We start from the raw sequence: 21,019 nt of genomic DNA, 5'->3' as shown, positions 1-21,019 counted from the left end.
CATTGTCAAGAGGGATGGGCAAATTTTTATCCTCACTCCAATTTTATCATCAAGTTCTTCACTTTCCCTTATAGGCATGAATGTCCTGCTCTTAAATGCTATAAGAAACTGTAAAGGGGCACATTCAGGTAAACCTGTTTCCTGCCCTTGGTGACTTCAATGACTGGAATCGTTGGAGAAAGGAATGGCTGAAAAGTGCCTCCCCACCTTTGCAGCTGGTTCAGGAGTACCTAAGGTAAGGTAAAGGACCCCTAGATGGTTAAATCCAGTTAAAGGCGACTATGGGGTTGTGGCGCTTATCTTGCTTTTCAGGCTGAGTGAGCCGGTGTTTGTCCACAGGCAGCTTTCTGGGTCACGTGGCCAGCAGGACTAAACCACTTCTGGCGCAATGGGACACTGTGACGGAAACCAGAGTGCACAGAAAGGCCATTTACCATTCTGCCACAGTTGTACCTATTTATCTACTTACACTGGCATGCTTTCGAACTGCTAAGTAGGCAGGAGCTGGGACAGAGCAACAGGAGCTCACCCCATTGTGCAGATTCGAACCACCAACCTTCTGAGCAGCAAACTCAAGAGGCTTGGTGGTTTAGACCACCCTGGGTGCCACCCACATAGGAGTACCTACTAGGTGGGCACCCTAGACTGGCCCCTGGATGACCCACAAATCTGATACTGGGGCCCATAGTTCTGAAAAGCTTGAATTCTGATCAGATGCATTTCCCCCCCACTTCACATTTCTATTTAGAAATAGGTAACCTTACACAGCCATGGCAGAGAATTTAGTACATGTGCTTGAAATAATACCAAGGGCAGGCAATTTTACCCTTTTGATTCTGTATCAGCTCACATTTCTTTATGCATTTAAGGTCTAGTCTTGTACTCAGTCAATGAGAAATTATGACTTTCAGGGTACATGATTTGGCATAATATATATTTTTTTAAAAAAATGAAACATTGTCTTGCACAGAAGGAAACTCAAATACCTGCAAAACCTCTTATGCTGCCTATATGACAAGGTAGCAAGAGACTTGTGAACAAGTTGCAATTACAGGTATCCCATGATTATCATGACCCTTTGTGTTCCTAGAGGTGTGAGTGACAAGGTGAGAGACAACCTTCCCTTTTTGTGGTTTGACAGAATCCACAGGTATCTAGTTTTCTTCTTTCAGTCAGTTTCTAATGGGAGAATTGCAGACAGGAGCTTACACACCATGACAACCAAAAGTTTCAAGTGACTAACTCTTGTCAGACACAAACTGTCTTTTAGGAGTCAAATAAAACACAAAATAAATACTAACATAACAGCACCCTGATCCAAAGTGGAATGTCTAGAGCCAACAGGGCTTCATAAGGCCTGTGTACTGGTAGAAGAAAAGTTCACCAGTGTTGAAGCAATGATTCTTCAACATCCACTTTGTTGGACTGGTCATGTTGTGCGGATGCCTGATTATCGTATTCCAAAGCAACTACTCTATTCCAAACTTAAAAATGGAAAGCATCATGCTGGTGGTCAACAAAAGAGGTTTAAAGACTCTCTCAAGGCTGATCTAAAAAATGTAATATAAACTCCAACAACTGGGAAACACTGGCCTGAGTGTGCTCCAGTTGGAGAACAACTGTGCTGGTCCCGGGGGGAGGTTACCATGGGGCGAGGTCCAGGACCTGAGTCGAGGGTCGGCAGACAGTCCTCCACGGGCAAAGCGGGGTCCAAAGCGAGGAGCCGGGCAAGGACAGGAACTCTGGAGGAACAGGACTGGGTGCTGGCCGAAACAGCTCTTCAACGACGTTGCTCCCACAACCTGGGACCGGGCTGACTGGCCTTTATCTTCTCTGAGGCCAGGGGCGGTCCCAGCCCCCAGGAGACCCGCCTCTCCTGGCCTTAAGGCGAGCACTCCTCCTGGGAGAAACCAGTTCCCTCTGCCTCTCTGCCCTGAGCCTCTGCAGCTCAGGAGAGGCTGGAGGGTTACTGGACCCAGGGGGAGATTCATCTTCCCCTGACAGGGCTGGGAGAGGCGCACCTGTAGGCACTGTGTCCTCAACCACCTCCGGAGCCAGAGTGGATTCACCTGGTGCCTGCTCCTGAGGATCCGGCACAGGTGCAGGCGCTTCAGAATCAAGGCCCTGCCCCAGTTCAGCCGGCCCTGGAGGCGGGGACTCCTGTGCAGGCTGGGATTCCTCCGGTTCAGCCTCTGAATTGGATTCCCAGGCCATCACAACAGCCTTCACCAAAGGTGTCATGTGTTTTGAAGATGCTCAAACTCAGGACGAAAGGAAGAAACATGCTAAGGGGAATGTGTGGCATGGTGTGGCAAACCCTCACCATGATTAACTCCCTCCCAGAAACCGATGTCCCCATTGTGGAAGGACGTGTGGATCCAGAATTGGCCTCCACAGTCAATTACTTACTCACTGTTAAGACCGTGTTCATGGAAGACAATCTTACTCGGCTACGAGTGATCGCCAAAGAAGAGAGAAGAAGAAATACTGAGCCATTTCAAAAACTTAAAATTCTAATAATCAGTAGGGAAGGAAGAGCCACACACTAGCAGTTAAATCTTTGGAAGGGGCTCTGTGGACCAGCTTGTGTACAGTGGTCCCCACTGGGGAGGGAGCAATGTATATGCATACCCAAATACAGTGGTGCCTCGCAAGACGAAATTAATCCGTTCCGCGAGAGTCTTCGTCTAGCGGTTTTTTCGTCTTGCGAAGCAACCCTATTAGCGGCTTAACGGATTAGCGCTATTAGCGGTTTAGCGGCTATTAAAGGCTTAAAGGCTTAGCGGATTAGCTGCTAAAAGGCTATTAAAGGCTATTAAAGGTTTAGCAGATTAGATAAAGGGGGGGGAAAGTGAAAAAAAAAATCTCAAGACTCGCAAGACATTTTCGTCTTGCGAAGCAAGCCCATAGGGAAATTCGTCCTGCGAAGCAACTCAAAAACGGAAAACCCTTTCGTCTAGCGGGTTTTCTGTCTTGCGAGGCATTCGTCTTGCGGGGCACCACTGTATAAGCCACTCCATTCCTCGCTGCACCTGGCTGCATATTGGGGGGGGGAGGGGAGCTACGCTGTGTTGCCGGAGGCCTTTCCCCTTCCTCGCTCTCGCCCTTCCTAGCCTTGGGGGGAGAGGACAGGGGACTACACAGGGGGCAGTTGCTGCTTAGCTGTGCTCCTGGCACTGTTTGCCCCACACTCCTGGTTGCATACCATAAGGTTGCGAATATAACCTGCACTTTAACTTTTCACGGTTGGAATTTGGGGAAAAGATGAGGCTTATATTCAGGCCAATATGGTAATAAAATCAAATAAAAACAGGATTAAGGGTTTTTCTGGGGATGGTGGAGGGTGTGCGTCCCATTGGTGTAGTGATGGGGCAAATGCTCTGCAGTGGAATGAGGACAAAATGGGAGGGGGGTCAAGGATGGGTCAGTTGTGGGGAAGTGAGAAATGTCCCTATTTTCATCTGATGAATGTTGGAATGTTGGAGGGCATGGCTGCTAGCAGTTTCTGGTCCTCCTTTAACTTGCGAGAGCTTTGCTTTTCACTTGTTGCCTCAACATGTGCCATTTGTTGGGGCCGCTGCTTCTTCCACAATATTGTGCTTACTTTTGAGTAGGAAGTGGTGACAACCAAGCCATGCATCCTCACTGCCATATCACTCATTCCCTTGCTTTCGCTCCCCCCCCCTTCCTAGTTTCTTTCTCATTCCTAAGCCTCTCTTTTCCTTGTGCCTTCCTTTTCCATCCTTAGATCATCCACATCTGCTTGCCCTCCCTTTACAGAAAAAGCAATTAAAATTGTTTTAGTGGAGGTTATAATCCTAGTGAGATAGAATGAATTCAGAAAGCTGGGGTTTCTGATCAAGTAACCCAGCAGAAAAGAAGGTGAACTCCTGGGTGTGTCATATCACATCCCCATTCGCAGATTCGGAACCTCAGAGTGGCCTTCTAAATCCTCTCTGATTACAAAAACAAAATCTCCCTTTTAGGCTCTCATTGCAGCCTTTGGCCTGCAAGATGCTCATATCTATTAGAGTCGCCAAGCATCAGAAATCAAACTGAGTAAAGGGGACTTTGAAGAGATATTCCCAGTCTCCAGATCCAGCACGGGGGAAACGTTCACAAATGCCGCAGGAAAACAGGTCCAGCGACACAAATAGAAAGAAAACAAATATGTGCATGTAGCACCCTGCTTGTGGTTAACGCTTAGCTGGAATGAAATATTCAACGCAGCAATAGAGAAATTAAAATAATAATTTATTTGTCAGACAAATAAATGAGAGGCACAGTGGTATATGGTTACCAAGCTCTGGCCTGGTCTCCTGCCATTATGGCCAGCACTTATATTCCCTCAGCCCAGCCCCCTTGCTCCTCCTTTGGCTGCCTCTGTCCAATCAGCCTGGTTGAATTTCCTATTGGCTGATTGCTAGAACCAATCATATAAGATACTCCCATTTCCTATTACCTTTTATGGGAGACAAAGAGCTATATTTCCTTCTATTTATAATTGGCAAACAAGTAGCCATTAACCTCTACAAGGCACCTTAATTAACGATCACCTTTGCCCCCTTACCATTAACCTCTACAAGGCACCTTAATTACCAGATAACCCTTTGCCCTAGACAAGGCGCCTTAACTAACATTTCACCTTTTGCCCTATTGCCCTATTCACTCCAGAACAGATGGTGGCTAATGGTTCTATTTTTATCTGAACAGAGATCTTGGGTTTACCAGCTATGAAAGATCGCCTTCTTTGGAGCCATATGTCAGGAGTGCTCTGATGGTTTCCTGCCTGGCAGGGGGCTGGGCTCAATGGCCCTTGTGGTCTATTCCAACTCTAGGATTCTATGATTCTATGAAATAAGAATCTAACATAAGAATCTAAATTTCTAAATCCTGTGCATAATTACATTTAAGCCAATATTTTTAATACATAACATATATAGTTTTTTTTATAAGCAAAGACGTTCACAATAAGAAAAAACTTAAAAACACTTTCTTCAGAGAGAAGCCCCCCTTTCCCTAGCCAGCTGCTGTTTCCATTAGCTCTTGCCGTTTGTCCTATTTGTGGCACAATATTCTTACTATTTACCAGCTTACCATTGTGTTTTTGCAACTTGATTATTTGTAAGGTCAGTGACCTCGCTTCCCAGCCTTTTTATGACCGCAATAAACCAATAAACCAAAGGGGCCCTCTGCCTAAGAGGATGAACATCTGCCAAAATCTTAGCCAGCCTAGTTCCTGCCTGGCATGAAACATTTGTGAATTTAAGCTCATTTTTAGAATTATAGGAACCTGATCAAAATATAAGCCTTGATTATAATGCAGGCTCAGATGCCTCATTCCCCCCTTTCAAGCTCAAGGACCTTCATCCCAAGTGTCCTTGATAGCTTGACCTTCATCATATTCCTGAGGTAAAGCTCTATATAGGGCCATGATATGAGGTAGAGTTTCATTCGAAATCATCTTGCTAATTGTACTTCTAAAACATGAAATGATACATGGCACAATACATAAAACCATTATTACTACCGTCAAGAAAAACAAACAAGACAATAGTATTCCTTTGAGTCCCGCAACATTAGGTAACCAGTTGGTGAGCCATCCCATATCCCATCCTTCCCATGTTTGTACTGGGACATGTGCTATACTCTCCATCTTTGTGGCCAACACACGGATTGCCTCACCATTATCAGAAATGTTAAAGCAACAGGCATTCCCTGTCAAGTTCAAGACTCCACATAGGCCTCCCTGCCTGGCAAGTACATAATCCATTCCCATTTTCAGCTGCAAAATGGCGGCTCTACTTTCATCCAGCTGTTGTGCAATAAGTCTCAAACTCTGGGCTGTTGCATTGGTTACAAGTTCCACTACTGCTTGCAATCGAATTATTCTGTTTAGATTATAAATAGGATCCCGTGCCCCTTGTATGAGCTCACCAGGATTCCAGGAGGCAGGATCATAATAGGCTATAATGCGCTCTGGTGGCCAATCATCAGTATCGCTCCAACTTTGGGTACTTCCTCCTGCTATATGAGAAATATCAGCGTTTCTTCGTGTACGCTTGGCCGAATTAGTGGGCATAATCCACATTGGTGGTAATACCCATCCCAGGAAACAAGTCCCACTCCATTTGGAAGGGAGTTGCTTGTATGCCCATTCTCCACATATCCACCACAACCATCGGGTCTGAGGTTTTTGGTACGTGGAGTGCAGAAGGCGAAATATCAAAAGGGGTAGAGAGTTCACAGTGCAGTATGTTAGATTGCCTTTTTCTGTCACAGTTATGTTCCATACCACTTTCCATGCATCAATAAAAGGAGGTGCACAGGGCAAGGTATTCCGAGTTCGATAGGTAGTACCGTTTACCCAGGTTTGACTATTCTTAATATAATCCCAAGTATAGTGACAATGAGAAGAGCCTACCATGGTAGGATCAGCTGCCTCTGATGATTTATGTACACAGAATTCCCCTTGTACAGGTATAACTCGTATTGGTTTAGTTGAGTTCCATCCGGGGAAATTCTGTACCTCTGTTTGGTGTGGCATTTCGCTTACCATACCAATGGCATTTAATGGTATCGGTAATAAGGGCATACCTCCCTCTGAATCATCTGGCCCAAGAGAGCAAACAAGACAATTGGTCCTATTTGTAACATTGGCTACCATCTCAGCTAAGCCTACCCACATATTGTGGTCATGGCGGAATCCATATTTAGCAAATTTGGTCAGATTCAAGGACCCTTCCCCTTCCCAAGGGATCAGGATTAATAATAAAATCATGTTGATGTGTAGTATATGCATTCCTTCCACAAAAGATTACCTTATTGTGATAGCATAAAAATATTAGCCCCAATATAATTCCCCCAGTGACAGAAATGGGGAACCACCAAGACCAAAACATATATCCCAAGGATCCCCAATGAGTAATATCCTTGATAATTGTTCCACAAGGGGGGGCAGTCAATTAATTGTATTAGAGAATCTTCCCGTTCACAATCGCTGGTTTAGACGCTCCTCAAGCTTCAGGCGTGCGCAGGTCAGCCAGCTTCCAGGTTGTGGCTGCAGCAGGCCGGTCGTCTAATGTTGCCCGTGACCTAGCCCGTTCCCCGTAGGGCTAGATACAGGGGTTTTTGGAGAGAGTCAGTTTTAAAGGATTAGAGGGGTCACCTTTGCATGTCCAACTGCCTTCAGACTTCTTCAAACGGGAGTGATGAATCCAGGGGGTCACCTCAGCTACCTTCACCGCTGTTGGAGTAGAGAGCAAGACGGTGTAAGGTCCACGCCACTTAGGTGCAAGTGGATCACGTTTCCACTCTTTCACCCATACGCTATCGCCAGCCTGGAACTGATGAATCGGCTCGGCAATGCTGCACGGCGTGCGCTCGAGGGCCCACCTGTTAAGAGAAACAAAAACACGGGAGAGAGATTGCACTTGTCCCTGTGTCACATAGTCTCCTATTTGTTTGAGGTCAGCTAGAATATCCTGAACAAAGGAGGGCGGCCTCCCATACAGGAGCTCAAAAGGTGACAACTTAAGTCTTTTTGTCGGTGCACACCGAACACGAAACAGTGTTATGGGTAACACATCTACCCATCCCAATCCCGTTTCCTGGGTTAATTTTGCCAATTGGGTTTTCAGAGTCCGATTCATTCTTTCAGTTTTCCCTGAACTCTGAGGCCTATATGCTGCATGCAGTCTCCATTTCACTTGTAGGACTCGACATACTTCTTGTACTACTTGATCAATGAACGCTGGCCCATTATCACTTCCAATGCATCTAGGTAATCCAAACCTCGGGATCAATTCAGTGAGGAGTCTCTTAGTTACCTCTCGTGCCTTTTCAGTTCGGGTGGGAAAAGCTTCAACCCATCCGGTAAGAGTATCTACAAACACAAGGAGATACTTGAATCCCTTAGAAGGGACCAGCTCTGTGAAGTCCACAATTAGGCTTTCCATGGGGACATATCCCACATGTTGGATTCCAGGAGGTTGTACCGGTCCCTGCCTGGGATTGTTTTTAGCACAAAGAACACATTTCTGTGAAATGCAAGTTGCTAATTGTGATAGGTTAATAATATACAACTTCCGACTGAGACTCTCTCTGGTTGCAGTACCGCCAAGGTGAGTAGATTCATGATAATTTCTTACAATTGTGCCTGCTAGGTGATGAGGTACATAAATCCTATTGTCCGGCAGGATCATCCAACCGTCCTTCACAACCGCTCCTTCCTGTTCAGCCCACTTCCTCTCTTCTGGGGTATAGTGAGGTTTAACTTCTCCTGGAACTACCTCTGGTATGAGGGCTGCTATAAATCCTCCCACAGGCTTTTGGGCTGCCTCTCGGGCTGCTTTATCAGCAGCATGATTTCCTCTGGTTATTGGATCCCTTCCTCGTCCATGACCTTTGCAGTGCATTACAGCAATCTGTTCTGGAGCCCATACTGCTTCCAACAGGATTTCTACTTCAGGTCCATATTTCAAGGCCTTCCCGTGGGCTCCTATTAGACCTCTTTCTTTCCATAGAGCTCCATGTGCATGCAGGGTTAAGAAGGCATATTTAGAATCAGTATAGATGTTTGCCTTACATCCGGCTGCCAATTGCAGAGCTCTAGTTAAACCTATAAGTTCAGCTTTTTGTGCTGAGGTGCCAGCAGGCAAAGCTTCAGCTTCCACAACTTCCTCATTGGTGACCACAGCATATCCTGCTCGTCTGGCACCTTCATGCAGGTAACTGCTACCATCAGTATAATATACAACATCTGGATTTTTCAATGGTTCATCTTTCAGATCGGGTCTACTGGAATAAACTTCATCCATTATTTGGAGACAATCATGTGATTCTTCATCATCTACCTCTGGTAGGGGCAGCAAAGTTGCTGGATTGAGCATATTCACTACTCGTAGATGAATCCTGGGATTTTCACACAATAGGCCTTGGTATCTAGCCATCCTTGGGTTCGTTAGCCAATAACTACCCTTATATTCCATGAGTGTCAGAACAGCATGAGGTACATTCACATACATCGTCTGGCCGAAGGTAAATTTATCAGCTTCTTTGACAAGGCTTGCAGTGGCCGCTACTGCCCTTAGGCATGGAGGCCATCCTTTTGCTACTGAGTCCAATTGTTTTGACAAATAAGCTACTGGACGATTCCAACTTCCTAATCTCTGGGTCAGGACTGCTGCTGCAATCCCATTCTGTTCATGTACATACAGCTGAAAGGGTTTTTCCGAATTAGGCAGTCCAAGGGCTGGGGCCTCCATAAGTCGTTGTTTGATAACTAAAAAGGCTTGTTGCTGCTCAGGTCCCCATACGAATGGGTCCTTTTCTGCACCTCGAGTGCTTTCATGTAAGGGCTTGGCCAGACTGCTGAAATCAGGTATCCATAGTCTACAAAACCCTGCTGTTCCCAGGAATCCTCTGAGTTGTTTCCTTGTGGTAGGTTCCTTGATAAGGCAAATAGCTTCTTTCCTCTCTGGTCTCAATGCTCGTTGTTGGTGTGAGATGTCAAAGCCCAAATATTTGACCTTTTCTAAACATAACTGTGCCTTTTTCTGGGAAACTCGGTAGCCAGCTTCCCAGAGCAAGTGGAGCAGTTCCTCTGTCCCTTCTTTACAGGTATCAAAATCCTTTGCTGCTAATATAAGGTCATCTACATATTGCAGAACCACCTTTTCTCCAGGTATTGAGGGGTAACTTGTTAGATCCTTCGCCAAGGCAGTGCCAAATAAAGTTGGGGAATTTTTGAATCCCTGGGGCAATCTCGTCCAGGTTAGCTGGCCTTTTGTTCCTGTTAAAGGGTCTTCCCACTGGAAGGCAAATATAGGTTGGCTCTGTGGTGCCAGCCGGCAACAGAAGAATGCATCTTTCAAGTCCAATACAGTAAAAAATGTTGCTTCTGGTGGGATCAAACTCAGCAGGGTATATGGGTTTGGTACATTTGGGTGCAAGGTCTCGATAGCCTGGTTTACGAGCCTCAAGTCCTGTACTGGCCTGTATTCATCTGTCCCAGGTTTCCGAACAGGCAAAAGGGGTGTGTTCCATTCTGATTGGCAGGGCTTAAGCAGACCATATTTTAATAGGCGGTCCAAATGTTTCTGGATGCCCTCTGCTGCTCGCCGGGGTAAAGGATATTGCTTTACAGATACAGGGGTAGCCATAGGTTTTAGGGTTACTACAATTGGAGCTATATTCTTAGCCATTCCTGGTGGGCTATTTTCGGCCCATACTCCTGGTGGCACCCGTAGGGTTCGGAGGAGCTTGTTTAACTCTGTATCCAATGTGGGTTGGACTTGCAGGGCTGACATTAGGCGCCATGATTGTTCCTTAGGTACTGAGAGGGAAATTATTCCTGCTGCCTTTGATGGCAGTTTCATTTCTGGACCTCGAGGAGTGAAGGTGATTTGGGCCTGCAATTTGGACAGCATATCTCTACCTAAGAGAGGTATTGGACACTCAGGTATATACAAAAACTGATGGGTTAAACGATGTCCCCCAATCTGGCATTCCAAAGGTTGGAGGAAAGACCTCTTAGCTGACTGACCAGTGGCACTTTTAATGACTACACTTTTGGATGCCTTTTTCTGCAATAGTTCTGGGAGTACTGAGTATTCAGCCCCAGTATCAATCATAAAGTCTATTAAATGGCTCCCTAATTGAATCGTGACCGTGGGCTCCTGGAAGCCTAACTTTATGGAGTCCGGTCGTTCCTAGTCTTGGGTAAAATCCTCCTCTGCCAGTCCAATGAAATTGTCCCTACTCCGTCCTTGTCCAGGTCTCTGATATCTTCCATCTCGGATCATTCCCCGTCCCCGTCCCTGGTTTCTTGGGCCGGAGCCTGGGCCTGGGCCTGGGCCTGGGCGTACTTCTTCCAACCTCAGGGGTTCAGGACACTCCCGCTTCCAATGACCCTCCTTCTTGCAATTTGCACATTGATTCCTTCCCAGTGGTGGATTCCTTCCCCGCCCTCTCCCTCCATTTAAGGGGCGGTAGTCTTGCTTCACTGCTGTGGCTAACATCACCATCTTTTCCTTCTGCCACTTCTTCTTCTCTTGCTTCTCAGCCTCATCCCTATTCCGATAAACTCGGCGTGCAATGGCCATAATTTGGCTCATCAGCATCCCTTCCCATCCTTCTGATTTCTGAATTTTCTTACGAATGTCAGAAGCGCACTGGGCCACAAATGTAGCAGTAATCATTCTGCTGTTTTCAGGGGCTTCAGGGTCAAAAGGAGTCCATATACGATAGGCTTCCTGCAGCCTCTCTAAAAAGTCTCCTGGACTCTCATTTGGTTTCTGTTCTACTTCTGAGACTTTAGACATATTAGTGGGCTTCTGGCATGCCCTGCGGATACCTTGCACAAGCGTCTGGCGGTAGGTGGTAAGCCTGGCCAGATGAATTGCATTGTTTGGATCCCAATTAGGATCTTCCAAGGGAAAGTTGTCCCGGAGATGACGGTCAACATTTAAAATATTTCCCACTCTGGCCTGCTCACGCAAATATATCTGTGCCTTTTCAATTATGTCTCTCCTTTCCTCAGTGGTGAACAGAGTATTCAGGAGCTGGCGGCAATCTGTCCAAGTAGGACTATGAGTATTTATTATTGAAGTCACCAAGTCCATCATAGCCTGAGGTTTTTCTGCAAAAGATGGGGTGTGTGTTTTCCAATTCATCAGATCCGTAGTTGTGAATGGAATGTACTGGAGGGTTGAAGTTCGAGGTGGCCGTGGTCCGAGTTGCCCGTTAACCAGCACAGGCTCCTCAAGTGCATCAAATACTCTTCTGAGAGGGGCTACTACGTGATCTTTCTCTTCGCTTTGCTCTAGGGGCCTCAAATCATAGGGGATTGTATCTGTCCCAAGGCGTTCTTTTAGCAGCTTTATACGCCTGGCTGTATTGCTTGCTGACCGATTAAGGTCTCCCTGTAACTTCTGTAATAATTCTCTAGGACTTGGATGTACAGGGGTTTGGGGTAGGCAATCAGTTGTTCCACTAAAAGAGACTGTAGATGGAGTTCTACTGGGACTCACAGGTGGAATAACCACTTCTGCTTGGGCTTTATTATAGGCCTCCAATGCCTCCTGAAGATATTTATCATAATCTATCAAGGAATCAAGTTCTGTGACTCCAGCCCCATTATTCATTCCACTTTCTTGCCTTGGGGTTACAACTGGTGGAGTGTTTGGATTAGGCTCCCTTCGATGTGGAGCATAGGGTGGAGGTGGAAGCACCTCTTCCTCTGGTCCCTCAAAAATGGGTTTGAGTTTATTTGGCAATATTCCTTTCCTAGCTTCGGCTTTTACAGCCAATAATTTGCATCGTTTGACTTTGCATTCCCTTATCCATGGAGGATTTTTATTTAATGTGCTCAGCCAAGAATCTATATATGAAAATTGTTCTGGGCACCCTCCAGTTTCTTTGGCGATATTAGACCAAAGTTTGCTTACTAAATTTATATCAAAGGTTCCCTGAGATGGCCATTCAGTATTTTGTTTCGGCCACTCTAATTCACATAACGTTCTCAAGCGCTCTGGCGTCATTTTGACTCCATATGCCCCTGAGAAGGCTTTCTTAAAATTATTTAACATACATTCAAGAGGTGTATTTTCCCCCTTTGAACCCCCAACTCCCATTGTATGGCCCTGTGAAGTATCCACTCAGTCACTCACACACACGCTTCGTGAGATTCCTTGCCCGGGTGAAGTCGCCTTACCGGGAACCGAAGTACTACCCACTCCACACTCAGGTCAGCTACAAATTGTACTTTCTCACACATACAATGCGCTGGATACTTCACCATACTCTACCTCCCAACCTTTCCCTTTCCCTACACCAGATCACCATCTGCTGTACCCAACCACCTAGCGTACTCAGTTCCCCTTTACTGAGACGCAGAAGTTTGATCAAGACTTCTCTTCCTCCCAATTAATTGGAGGGCCAAAAACCCCTTAGTGCACTTACCCTTAGTTGGTTGCCTGTTTATTTCTCTGGTTCCCCCTGGTCCGTCGCCGTCGGTGGGCAGGGTATCAGACAGACGAGACTTCTGCGTTCCCCTGGAAAAAAACTTTCCAGTGCGCGCTGGGTAAGCAGTGAGTGGTCCTCTCTCTTGTACCCTGCCCAGTAAGGCGAAGGGGCTGCGTTCCAGCAGACCACTTATCCGAGTCACAGGCACCATAAAATGTAGCACCCTGCTTGTGGTTAACGCTTAGCTGGAATGAAATATTCAACGCAGCAATAGAGAAATTAAAATAATAATTTATTTGTCAGACAAATAAATGAGAGGCACAGTGGTATATGGTTACCAAGCTCTGGCCTGGTCTCCTGCCATTATGGCCAGCACTTATATTCCCTCAGCCCAGCCCCCTTGCTCCTCCTTTGGCTGCCTCTGTCCAATCAGCCTGGTTGAATTTCCTATTGGCTGATTGCTAGAACCAATCATATAAGATACTCCCATTTCCTATTACCTTTTATGGGAGACAAAGAGCTATATTTCCTTCTATTTATAATTGGCAAACAAGTAGCCATTAACCTCTACAAGGCACCTTAATTAACGATCACCTTTGCCCCCTTACCATTAACCTCTACAAGGCACCTTAATTACCAGATAACCCTTTGCCCTAGACAAGGCGCCTTAACTAACATTTCACCTTTTGCCCTATTGCCCTATTCACTCCAGAACAGATGGTGGCTAATGGTTCTATTTTTATCTGAACAGAGATCTTGGGTTTACCAGCTATGAAAGATCGCCTTCTTTGGAGCCATATGTCAGGAGTGCTCTGATGGTTTCCTGCCTGGCAGGGGGCTGGGCTCAATGGCCCTTGTGGTCTATTCCAACTCTAGGATTCTATGATTCTATGAAATAAGAATCTAACATAAGAATCTAAATTTCTAAATCCTGTGCATAATTACATTTAAGCCAATATTTTTAATACATAACATATATAGTTTTTTTTATAAGCAAAGACGTTCACAATAAGAAAAAACTTAAAAACACTTTCTTCAGAGAGAAGCCCCCCTTTCCCTAGCCAGCTGCTGTTTCCATTAGCTCTTGCCGTTTGTCCTATTTGTGGCACAATATTCTTACTATTTACCAGCTTACCATTGTGTTTTTGCAACTTGATTATTTGTAAGGTCAGTGACCTCGCTTCCCAGCCTTTTTATGACCGCAATAAACCAATAAACCAAAGGGGCCCTCTGCCTAAGAGGATGAACATCTGCCAAAATCTTAGCCAGCCTAGTTCCTGCCTGGCATGAAACATTTGTGAATTTAAGCTCATTTTTAGAATTATAGGAACCTGATCAAAATATAAGCCTTGATTATAATGCAGGCTCAGATGCCTCATGCACACATGCACACACATACACAGAGAGAATGTGCCTCTGTTCCCCTTGTGGGAGGGAAATGTTAATATAGGATCACTAAATTTTAGCTGCTCATTCGCAGTATCAGTAGAGCACAATTTATTTGAAAGTCAGCTCAACTTGCATGAAAATGTCAAAGTCCTGTCCCTAAAGTGTGGGCACACTTTTCTTGCCCCATGAGATAACAGCAGTCTAAAAGAAATTCTGCACATAAAGGCCTCAGAGGTGACTTGTGAAAGGGCAAAGAAATTCATCAAAATTGAGGGAAAGCGTTCTGTCCTCTTTTTTTCCTTGGGAAAAAAAAAGTGAAATCTTGCATGACAAATTTAGTCTGCTTTATCCAGTGTAATTGAACAGGACTGTTCAAGTGGAACTCAATCAGCTAAAACGGCATGTCATATGGGTCAGAGAAGAAAGGGGAGGAGGAAGGCGATCTGCTAAGTATGGTGGGTGTTTGCATTAAATACATAGCCATGCACTTCCAAGGTGAGCAGGTTCAAAATGAACTGAATTTGGCTGCAAATACCGAAGAAGGCATGCCAGTTGTTAAATACTGCACAGTAAAAAATAAATACCATTACATGCCCACTATCAAATGGTATCAAATACCAAAGGATGTCAAATGCAAGCATCAAATAGTCAACAGATATCTAGAATATGCGGAGTAGTCAAAGATTACGCAGATAGCATCTTATATGAAAAAAATTATAGAGGATAATCATGGGAACAATTTTTTCAGCACATATATTAGTCACCATGTCAGCTGCTCTGAGAAGACTGTATTTTAAATGGGGTAGATAAGAACAGGGCTACGTCACAAGGAGTGGGGACGATCGCACAGATAAACACACCTACGCAAATACACTCTACATTTCCCTGGCAGCTACTTCTATCCATCCCCAAAGGAAACATCACAGGGGCGGGGTGGACCTTGTAGTTTTGCTCCAATTTTTCTTTATTTTCCCCTTTATGAAATATGCTTCCATTTCCCCACCTCGGCATCAGGACACTTTAGCATCTGGGTGGATAAGGATTTGAGCTTTCTTTATTGCTGAAAAGGATGGTTAATAATGTGTCTGCTTTCTTCTTCTCATTTATCCAGCACTCTGCAGCCTCCCTGGGTGCTTGTGCTTCCTTATCTGAAAAAAAAAACCCATGGGAGGAATGGGCACACGGTATCTTTCCCTGGGCTTTAATTTAAGTGTGAGTACCTGGTGAGGCAGCAGAGTGAATACCACTGATGAGATGATTTGTAGAATGAAAGATAAGACACTTACAAACACCCATCACCTACCAGGGCCGGCCTGCCCATGAGGCAAGGTGAGGCAACTGCCTAGAACAGAGAAAGTCAGTGGATAAATGGTACTGGATTTCAGTGAGATCTCTGGAAAGAAAACTGAAATTCTCATGGGTGGGGGTTCTGTTGTGCTTACAGTTTGTTTTTTCATTAACTTAGAAAGTTGCCCGGGCAGGTGCATTATGTGACCCCCAAGAGCAGCAAAATAACCAAACTGTACAATGGTGATGGGATAAAATCAGGCCAAATCTTTATTGACAGCAGCAGGCAGGGCAAGGGTTGGCATGGCATTGGGTAATAGGATCAGTTCACCATTCCACAAGCCCCATGTTGATGGAGTGGATCGCTCCAAACCTGCACGATGGGAGTTGGCCAGTGTTGAACCTTGCCATGGTGCAGGCCACGCAAGCAAGGCCATACTAGGGTCAATTCACCCCTCAGGCCCCTTATGCGGAGGGGCCCATACTATGTTGATCCTGCCCAATGCCATTTATGCCCTCATACAAACAACGTTATTCCGCCTAACAAAGGAAAGCCATAATTTCAATGAGGGAAAGGCAAAAAAACCCAAAACCCAACCAAATGCCAATCAGGTTGAGAGAAAAACATTCCTTTCTGGCCCTGCCAACCAGTAACCCAAAACTGCTCAGTGAAGTCTCCAACCCTGGCTTCCTCAACCTCGGCCCTCCAGATGTTTTTGGCCTACAACTCCCATGATCCCTAGCTAGCAGGACCAGTGGTCAGGGATGATGGGAATTGTAGTCTCAAAACATCTGGAGGGCCGAGGTTGAGGAAGCCTTCTGTAACCCAAGGGTGGGCAGGCAGGAAGCTCCCAAAGTAAAATAGCTGTGAGATCCAGGGGGAGCAGCCTTATATAGGCTTCCCCTCCCCTCTGCAGCAAGGGCTCATGGGACAGCTTTTTCCCATGAGCCTATGACAGTGAAGATGCTGGGCATAACCTTTCACAGCATTTTTCTGCAATCCATGGGCCACAGCGCCATCGGGCAAAGGTCTCCCATGCTTATTGGGCACGGAATGGGCCTTTTAAAAATGGGAGAAATATGGGCTACTATGCAGGCTGTGTGTACAGTGGTACCTCGGGTTAAGTACTTAATTTGTTCTGGAGGTCCGTTCTTAACCTGAAGCTGTTCTTAACCTGAAGCACCACTTTAGCTAATGGGGCGTCCTGCTGCTGCCGTGCCGCTGGAGCACGATTTCTGTTCTCATCCTGAAGCAAAGTTCTTAACCTGAAGCACTATTTCTGGGTTAGCAGAGTCTGTATATAACCTGAAGCGTATGTAACCCGAGGTACCACTGTATATGCTTTCACACTGCTAGGTTGGCAGAAGCTGGGACAGAGCAACAGGTGCTCACTCCATCGTGAGGATTCGAACCGCCAGCCTGATCAGGAAACCCAAGAGGCTCAGTGGTTTAGACCACAGTACCCCCGCTCCACTGCCAGTGAAAGTATATAAATATGTACCACTGCGGTGGGAAGGTAAACAGCATTTCTGTGCGCTCTGGCTTCTGTCAAGGTGTTGCATTGCACCAGAAGCAGTTTAGTCCTGCTGGCCACATGACCCGGAAAGCTGTCTATGGACAAACGCCGGCTCCCTCGGCCTGAAAGCGAGATGAGCGCCACAACCCCATAGTCGCCTTTGACTGGACTTAACCGTCCAGGGCATGGGTAGGCAAACTAAGGCCCACGGGCCGGATCCGGCCCCATCACCTTCTAAATCTGGCCCATGGATGGCCTGGGAATCAGCGTGATTTTATATGAGTAGAATGTGTCCTTTTATTTAAAATGCATCTCTGGGTTATTTGTGGGGCATAGAAATTACTTCATTTTCCCCCCTTTCAAAATATAGTCCAGCCCCCCACAAGGTCAGAGGGACAGTGGCCCGGCCCCCTGCTGAAAAAGTTTGCTGACCTCTGGTCCAGGGGTCCTTTACCTTTTACACACACACATATATATAGTAGAAGACGACGAAATCAACATAAAAAAAATAGAACAAGGACAATAAGCCAACCCAATAGAATACAGCTACAATGAAAGACCCAGGCATTTTTTCTCATTTTTCTTATCATAAAGGCTATGGCAGTTTGTAAACTGTTCAAGAAGTCACTTGGGGAAAGGAGTTGCCGCCACCTGCTACCTTGCCTTGGGGATGGGACAGGATAGCTGGCAGCCAAGAGGGAAATCTGGGAAGGATTTTGAGCATTCAGAGGGGATGCTTGCAGGAGTTGAAATCTTTTCAAGGCAAACATACAGCTACTTGCTCCTCTACAGTTATGAGTAACCATAAAGAAGCTAACCAAGGAGTGCACTATAGATGGGGAGGGAGGGTAATAAGATTCTTAGTGGCAGGCAGACAAAAGTGTGAAAACTCTGGGAACAATTTCACAGCGCCTCTGTTCACTTTGAGATACAGCTGTCATATTTGTAAGTGACGAAACAATGACCATAAAAAAGTATGCATGCATACATTTGGGTGATATTGAAAGCTTAAATTATAATTAGTTCTAAAAATGGCAGAAAATGCTCTAAAAAAAATGAAGCTGTTCCCATAACCCCAACAGAGACTTACATATAAAATAGGAACATCTAACAAAATAAAAAATAATTTAAAAACAATTAAACATTAATAGAATTAAAATTATATCTATCAATATGATTATTAAAGCATACAAATAGTTGCAATAAAAACAGCATAGCACCAGCCCTTTCATTAAAAGCACTCAGCTCCCAAAAGCCTGTTGGAAGAAGAAAGTCTTCACCTGCCAACGGGGATTTCTTCTCAGCGCCAGCTGCCAGACAGTGTAAAAAGGTAAAGGCACCCCTGACCGTTAGATCCAGTCATGGACGACTCTGGGGTTGTGGTACTCATCTCGCTCTATAGACAAAGGGAGCCAGTGTTTGTCCGCAGACAGCTTCCGGGTCATGTGGGCAGCATGACTAAGCCGCTTCTGGCGAACCAGAGCAGTGCACGGAAATGCCGTTTAGCTTCCTCCCAGAGCGGTACCTACTTGCACTTTGATGTGCTTTTGAACTGTTAGGTTGGCAGGAGCAGGGACAGAGCAACGAGAGCTCACCCCATCGTGGAAATTTGAACCACCAACCTTCTGATCAGCAAGCCCTAGACTCAGAGGTTTTCAAGGAGATCCAGCAGATTCCTTTGGGGACTGGCCTGAGAGAATATTTGGCATTAAAGCTGCAGTCATGATCCACTTACCTGGGAGTAAGCCCCATTGAATTCAATAGGACTTACTTCTGTGTAGCTAAAGGACCCCTAGACGGCTAAGTCCACTCAAAGGTGACTATGAGGTTGTGGCACTCATCTTGCTTTCAGGCCGAGGAAACCTGTGTTTGTCCACAGGCAGTTTTCTGGGTCAATGCTTCTGGCACAATGGGACACCGTGAGGGAAACCAGAGTGCACGGAAACGCCGTTTACCTTCCTGCCACAGCGGTACCTATTTATCTACTTGCACTGCTAGGTTGGCAGGAGCTGGGACAGAGCAACAGGAACTCACCCCATTGCGGGGATTCGAACCACCGACTTTCTGATTGGCAAGCCCAAGAGGCTCAGTGGTTTAGACCACAGCACCACATGCTTCCCTTGTCTAGCTTCTCTAAGGCGGGTGTTTCAAAATCTGAGAGCAGCCAAAATCTGAGAGCAAACAGATCAGTGTGGATCATGCAAATAATAAAAAGGTGTCTGAGGTCCATCCAGGTTTGGCATGGGGATGTTGGAATCTCCGGTTGACCGAGCTACTCCTCCGGTCGAGCCTTTGGCATCTCCTCCGACGATGATTAACAAACTAAGCCATTTGATGAGGCTTCAGGCACGTTCACTCATTACGCAGAGTATCCAAACAGCAGAAGGATGAGAAATATGAGCTACATTGCTAAGAGTTTTATTTCTAACTATGCAGACAGAAAAGAATATACATCCTCTCTCTGTGAAAGCAGAGAGCAACTGGTACAAAGAAACAGGAAACCAGTAATATCAACATCAGTCTCCCGTCTCCCGTGAGACTTCCAACAGTCTGGAATGTCTGGAATGTAAACAGAGTCTTGTGACTCCAAGCACTGCACAGTGGCATAAACAGAAACCTAACATCCTTCCCCTTTCTGTGAACACCACTGGGCAGTGGTGTTCCTTCTCAGGCCCAGCTGCCAGACAGTGTAGTTCATGCTATTTCAAGGAGAATTAGCAGATTCCTTTGGGGACTGGCCTGAGAGGACATTTGGCATTAAGCACTAAGGCTGCATTCATGACCCACTTACCTGGGAGTTGTTGTTTAGTTGTTTTGTCGTGTCTGACTCTTCTTGACCCTATGGACCAGAGCACACAGGCACTCCTGTCTTCCTCTGCCTCCCACAGTTTGGTCAAACTCATGTTAGTAGCTTCGAGAACACTGTCCAACCATCTTGTCCTCTGCCATCCCCTTCTCTTTGTGCCCTCAATCTTTCCCAACATCAGGGTCTTTTCCAGGGAGTCTTCTCTTCTTGTGAGGTGGCCAAAGCATTGGAGCCTCAGCTTCAGGATCTGTCCTTCCAGTGAGCACTCAGGGCTGATTTCCTTTGGAATGAATAGGTTTGATCTTCTTGCAGTCCATGGGACTCTCAAGAGTCTCCTCCAGCACCATAATTCAAAAGCATCAATTCTTCGGCAATCAGCCTTCTTTATGGTCCAGCTCTCACCTGGGAGTATGGTCCCAGCTCTACCTGGGAGTAAGCCTCATCAAATTCAATAGGACTTACTTCTGGGTAGACATAGGAGTGTGCTGTTGGGCCGCTCCCATCCCTTCTGTAGACCCACCTGTAGCTTCAGCCCTAGCTTCAGCAACTCTCCCACTATGACTGCATTCTGGGTCAAGGAGAGATAATTGTGTGGAAAGAAGGCCGATTTTAATGATGAAGCACATATTTTACTTAATAGTTTAGCAATTGCACATTTGTGTCTGCACATGTGGCCTACAGTTGTACAGAAGCTTAGATTTATAGAGGAAGCACCTAAAACAGAAAGCCAAGTTAAACAGATTTAACACTTGCTCTTTTCAACCAACCTGGAGCAATTAAATTTATTCAGTAATATAACAAAGTGCTAAGATCGAGCTGGAGCAACATTAGCAAGTAATTGAACACTGAAGGAAGAAATCTGATTTAAGCCAACAAACAATGATTAATAAAAAACATCCTTCCAGTAGCACCTTTAAGACCAACTAAGTTAGTTCTTGGTATGAGCTTTCGTGTGCAAGCACACTTCTTCAGATAGCTCATACCTATCTGAAGAAGTGTGCTTGCACACGAAAGCTCATACCAAGAACTAACTTAGTTGGTCTTAAAGGTGCTA

At 45.7% G+C, this 21,019-nt stretch overlaps 2 protein-coding genes and 1 long non-coding RNA gene across 4 annotated transcripts in view; 2 read left to right on the top strand and 1 right to left on the bottom strand.

Annotated features, from left to right (window-relative positions):
* LOC308480652 overlaps window positions 1-21,019 on the top strand; it is a 319,498-nt gene that overhangs the window by 205,773 nt on the left and 92,706 nt on the right. The window lies entirely within an intron of this gene.
* The window catches only part of LOC308480618 (uncharacterized protein), a 133,826-nt gene that overhangs the window by 23,606 nt on the left and 89,201 nt on the right, over window positions 1-21,019 (top strand). The window lies entirely within an intron of this gene.
* Window positions 10,245-12,791, bottom strand: LOC308479899 (uncharacterized protein). The gene is made up of 2 exons (XM_081010900.1): window positions 12,723-12,791; window positions 10,245-12,691 (listed from the first exon to the last, which is right to left on the bottom strand). The coding sequence occupies exon 2, from the start codon at window positions 12,633-12,635 to the stop codon at window positions 10,713-10,715; it is 1,923 nt and encodes a 640-aa protein (XP_080867026.1). The 5' UTR covers window positions 12,636-12,691; window positions 12,723-12,791; the 3' UTR covers window positions 10,245-10,712.

The sequence above is a fragment of the Podarcis pityusensis genome (genome assembly GCF_964106645.2).
Source record: "Podarcis pityusensis genome assembly, chromosome: 6".
Lineage (NCBI taxonomy): Eukaryota > Metazoa > Chordata > Lepidosauria > Squamata > Lacertidae > Podarcis > Podarcis pityusensis.
This window is presented reverse-complemented; position numbering and strand designations above follow the sequence as displayed.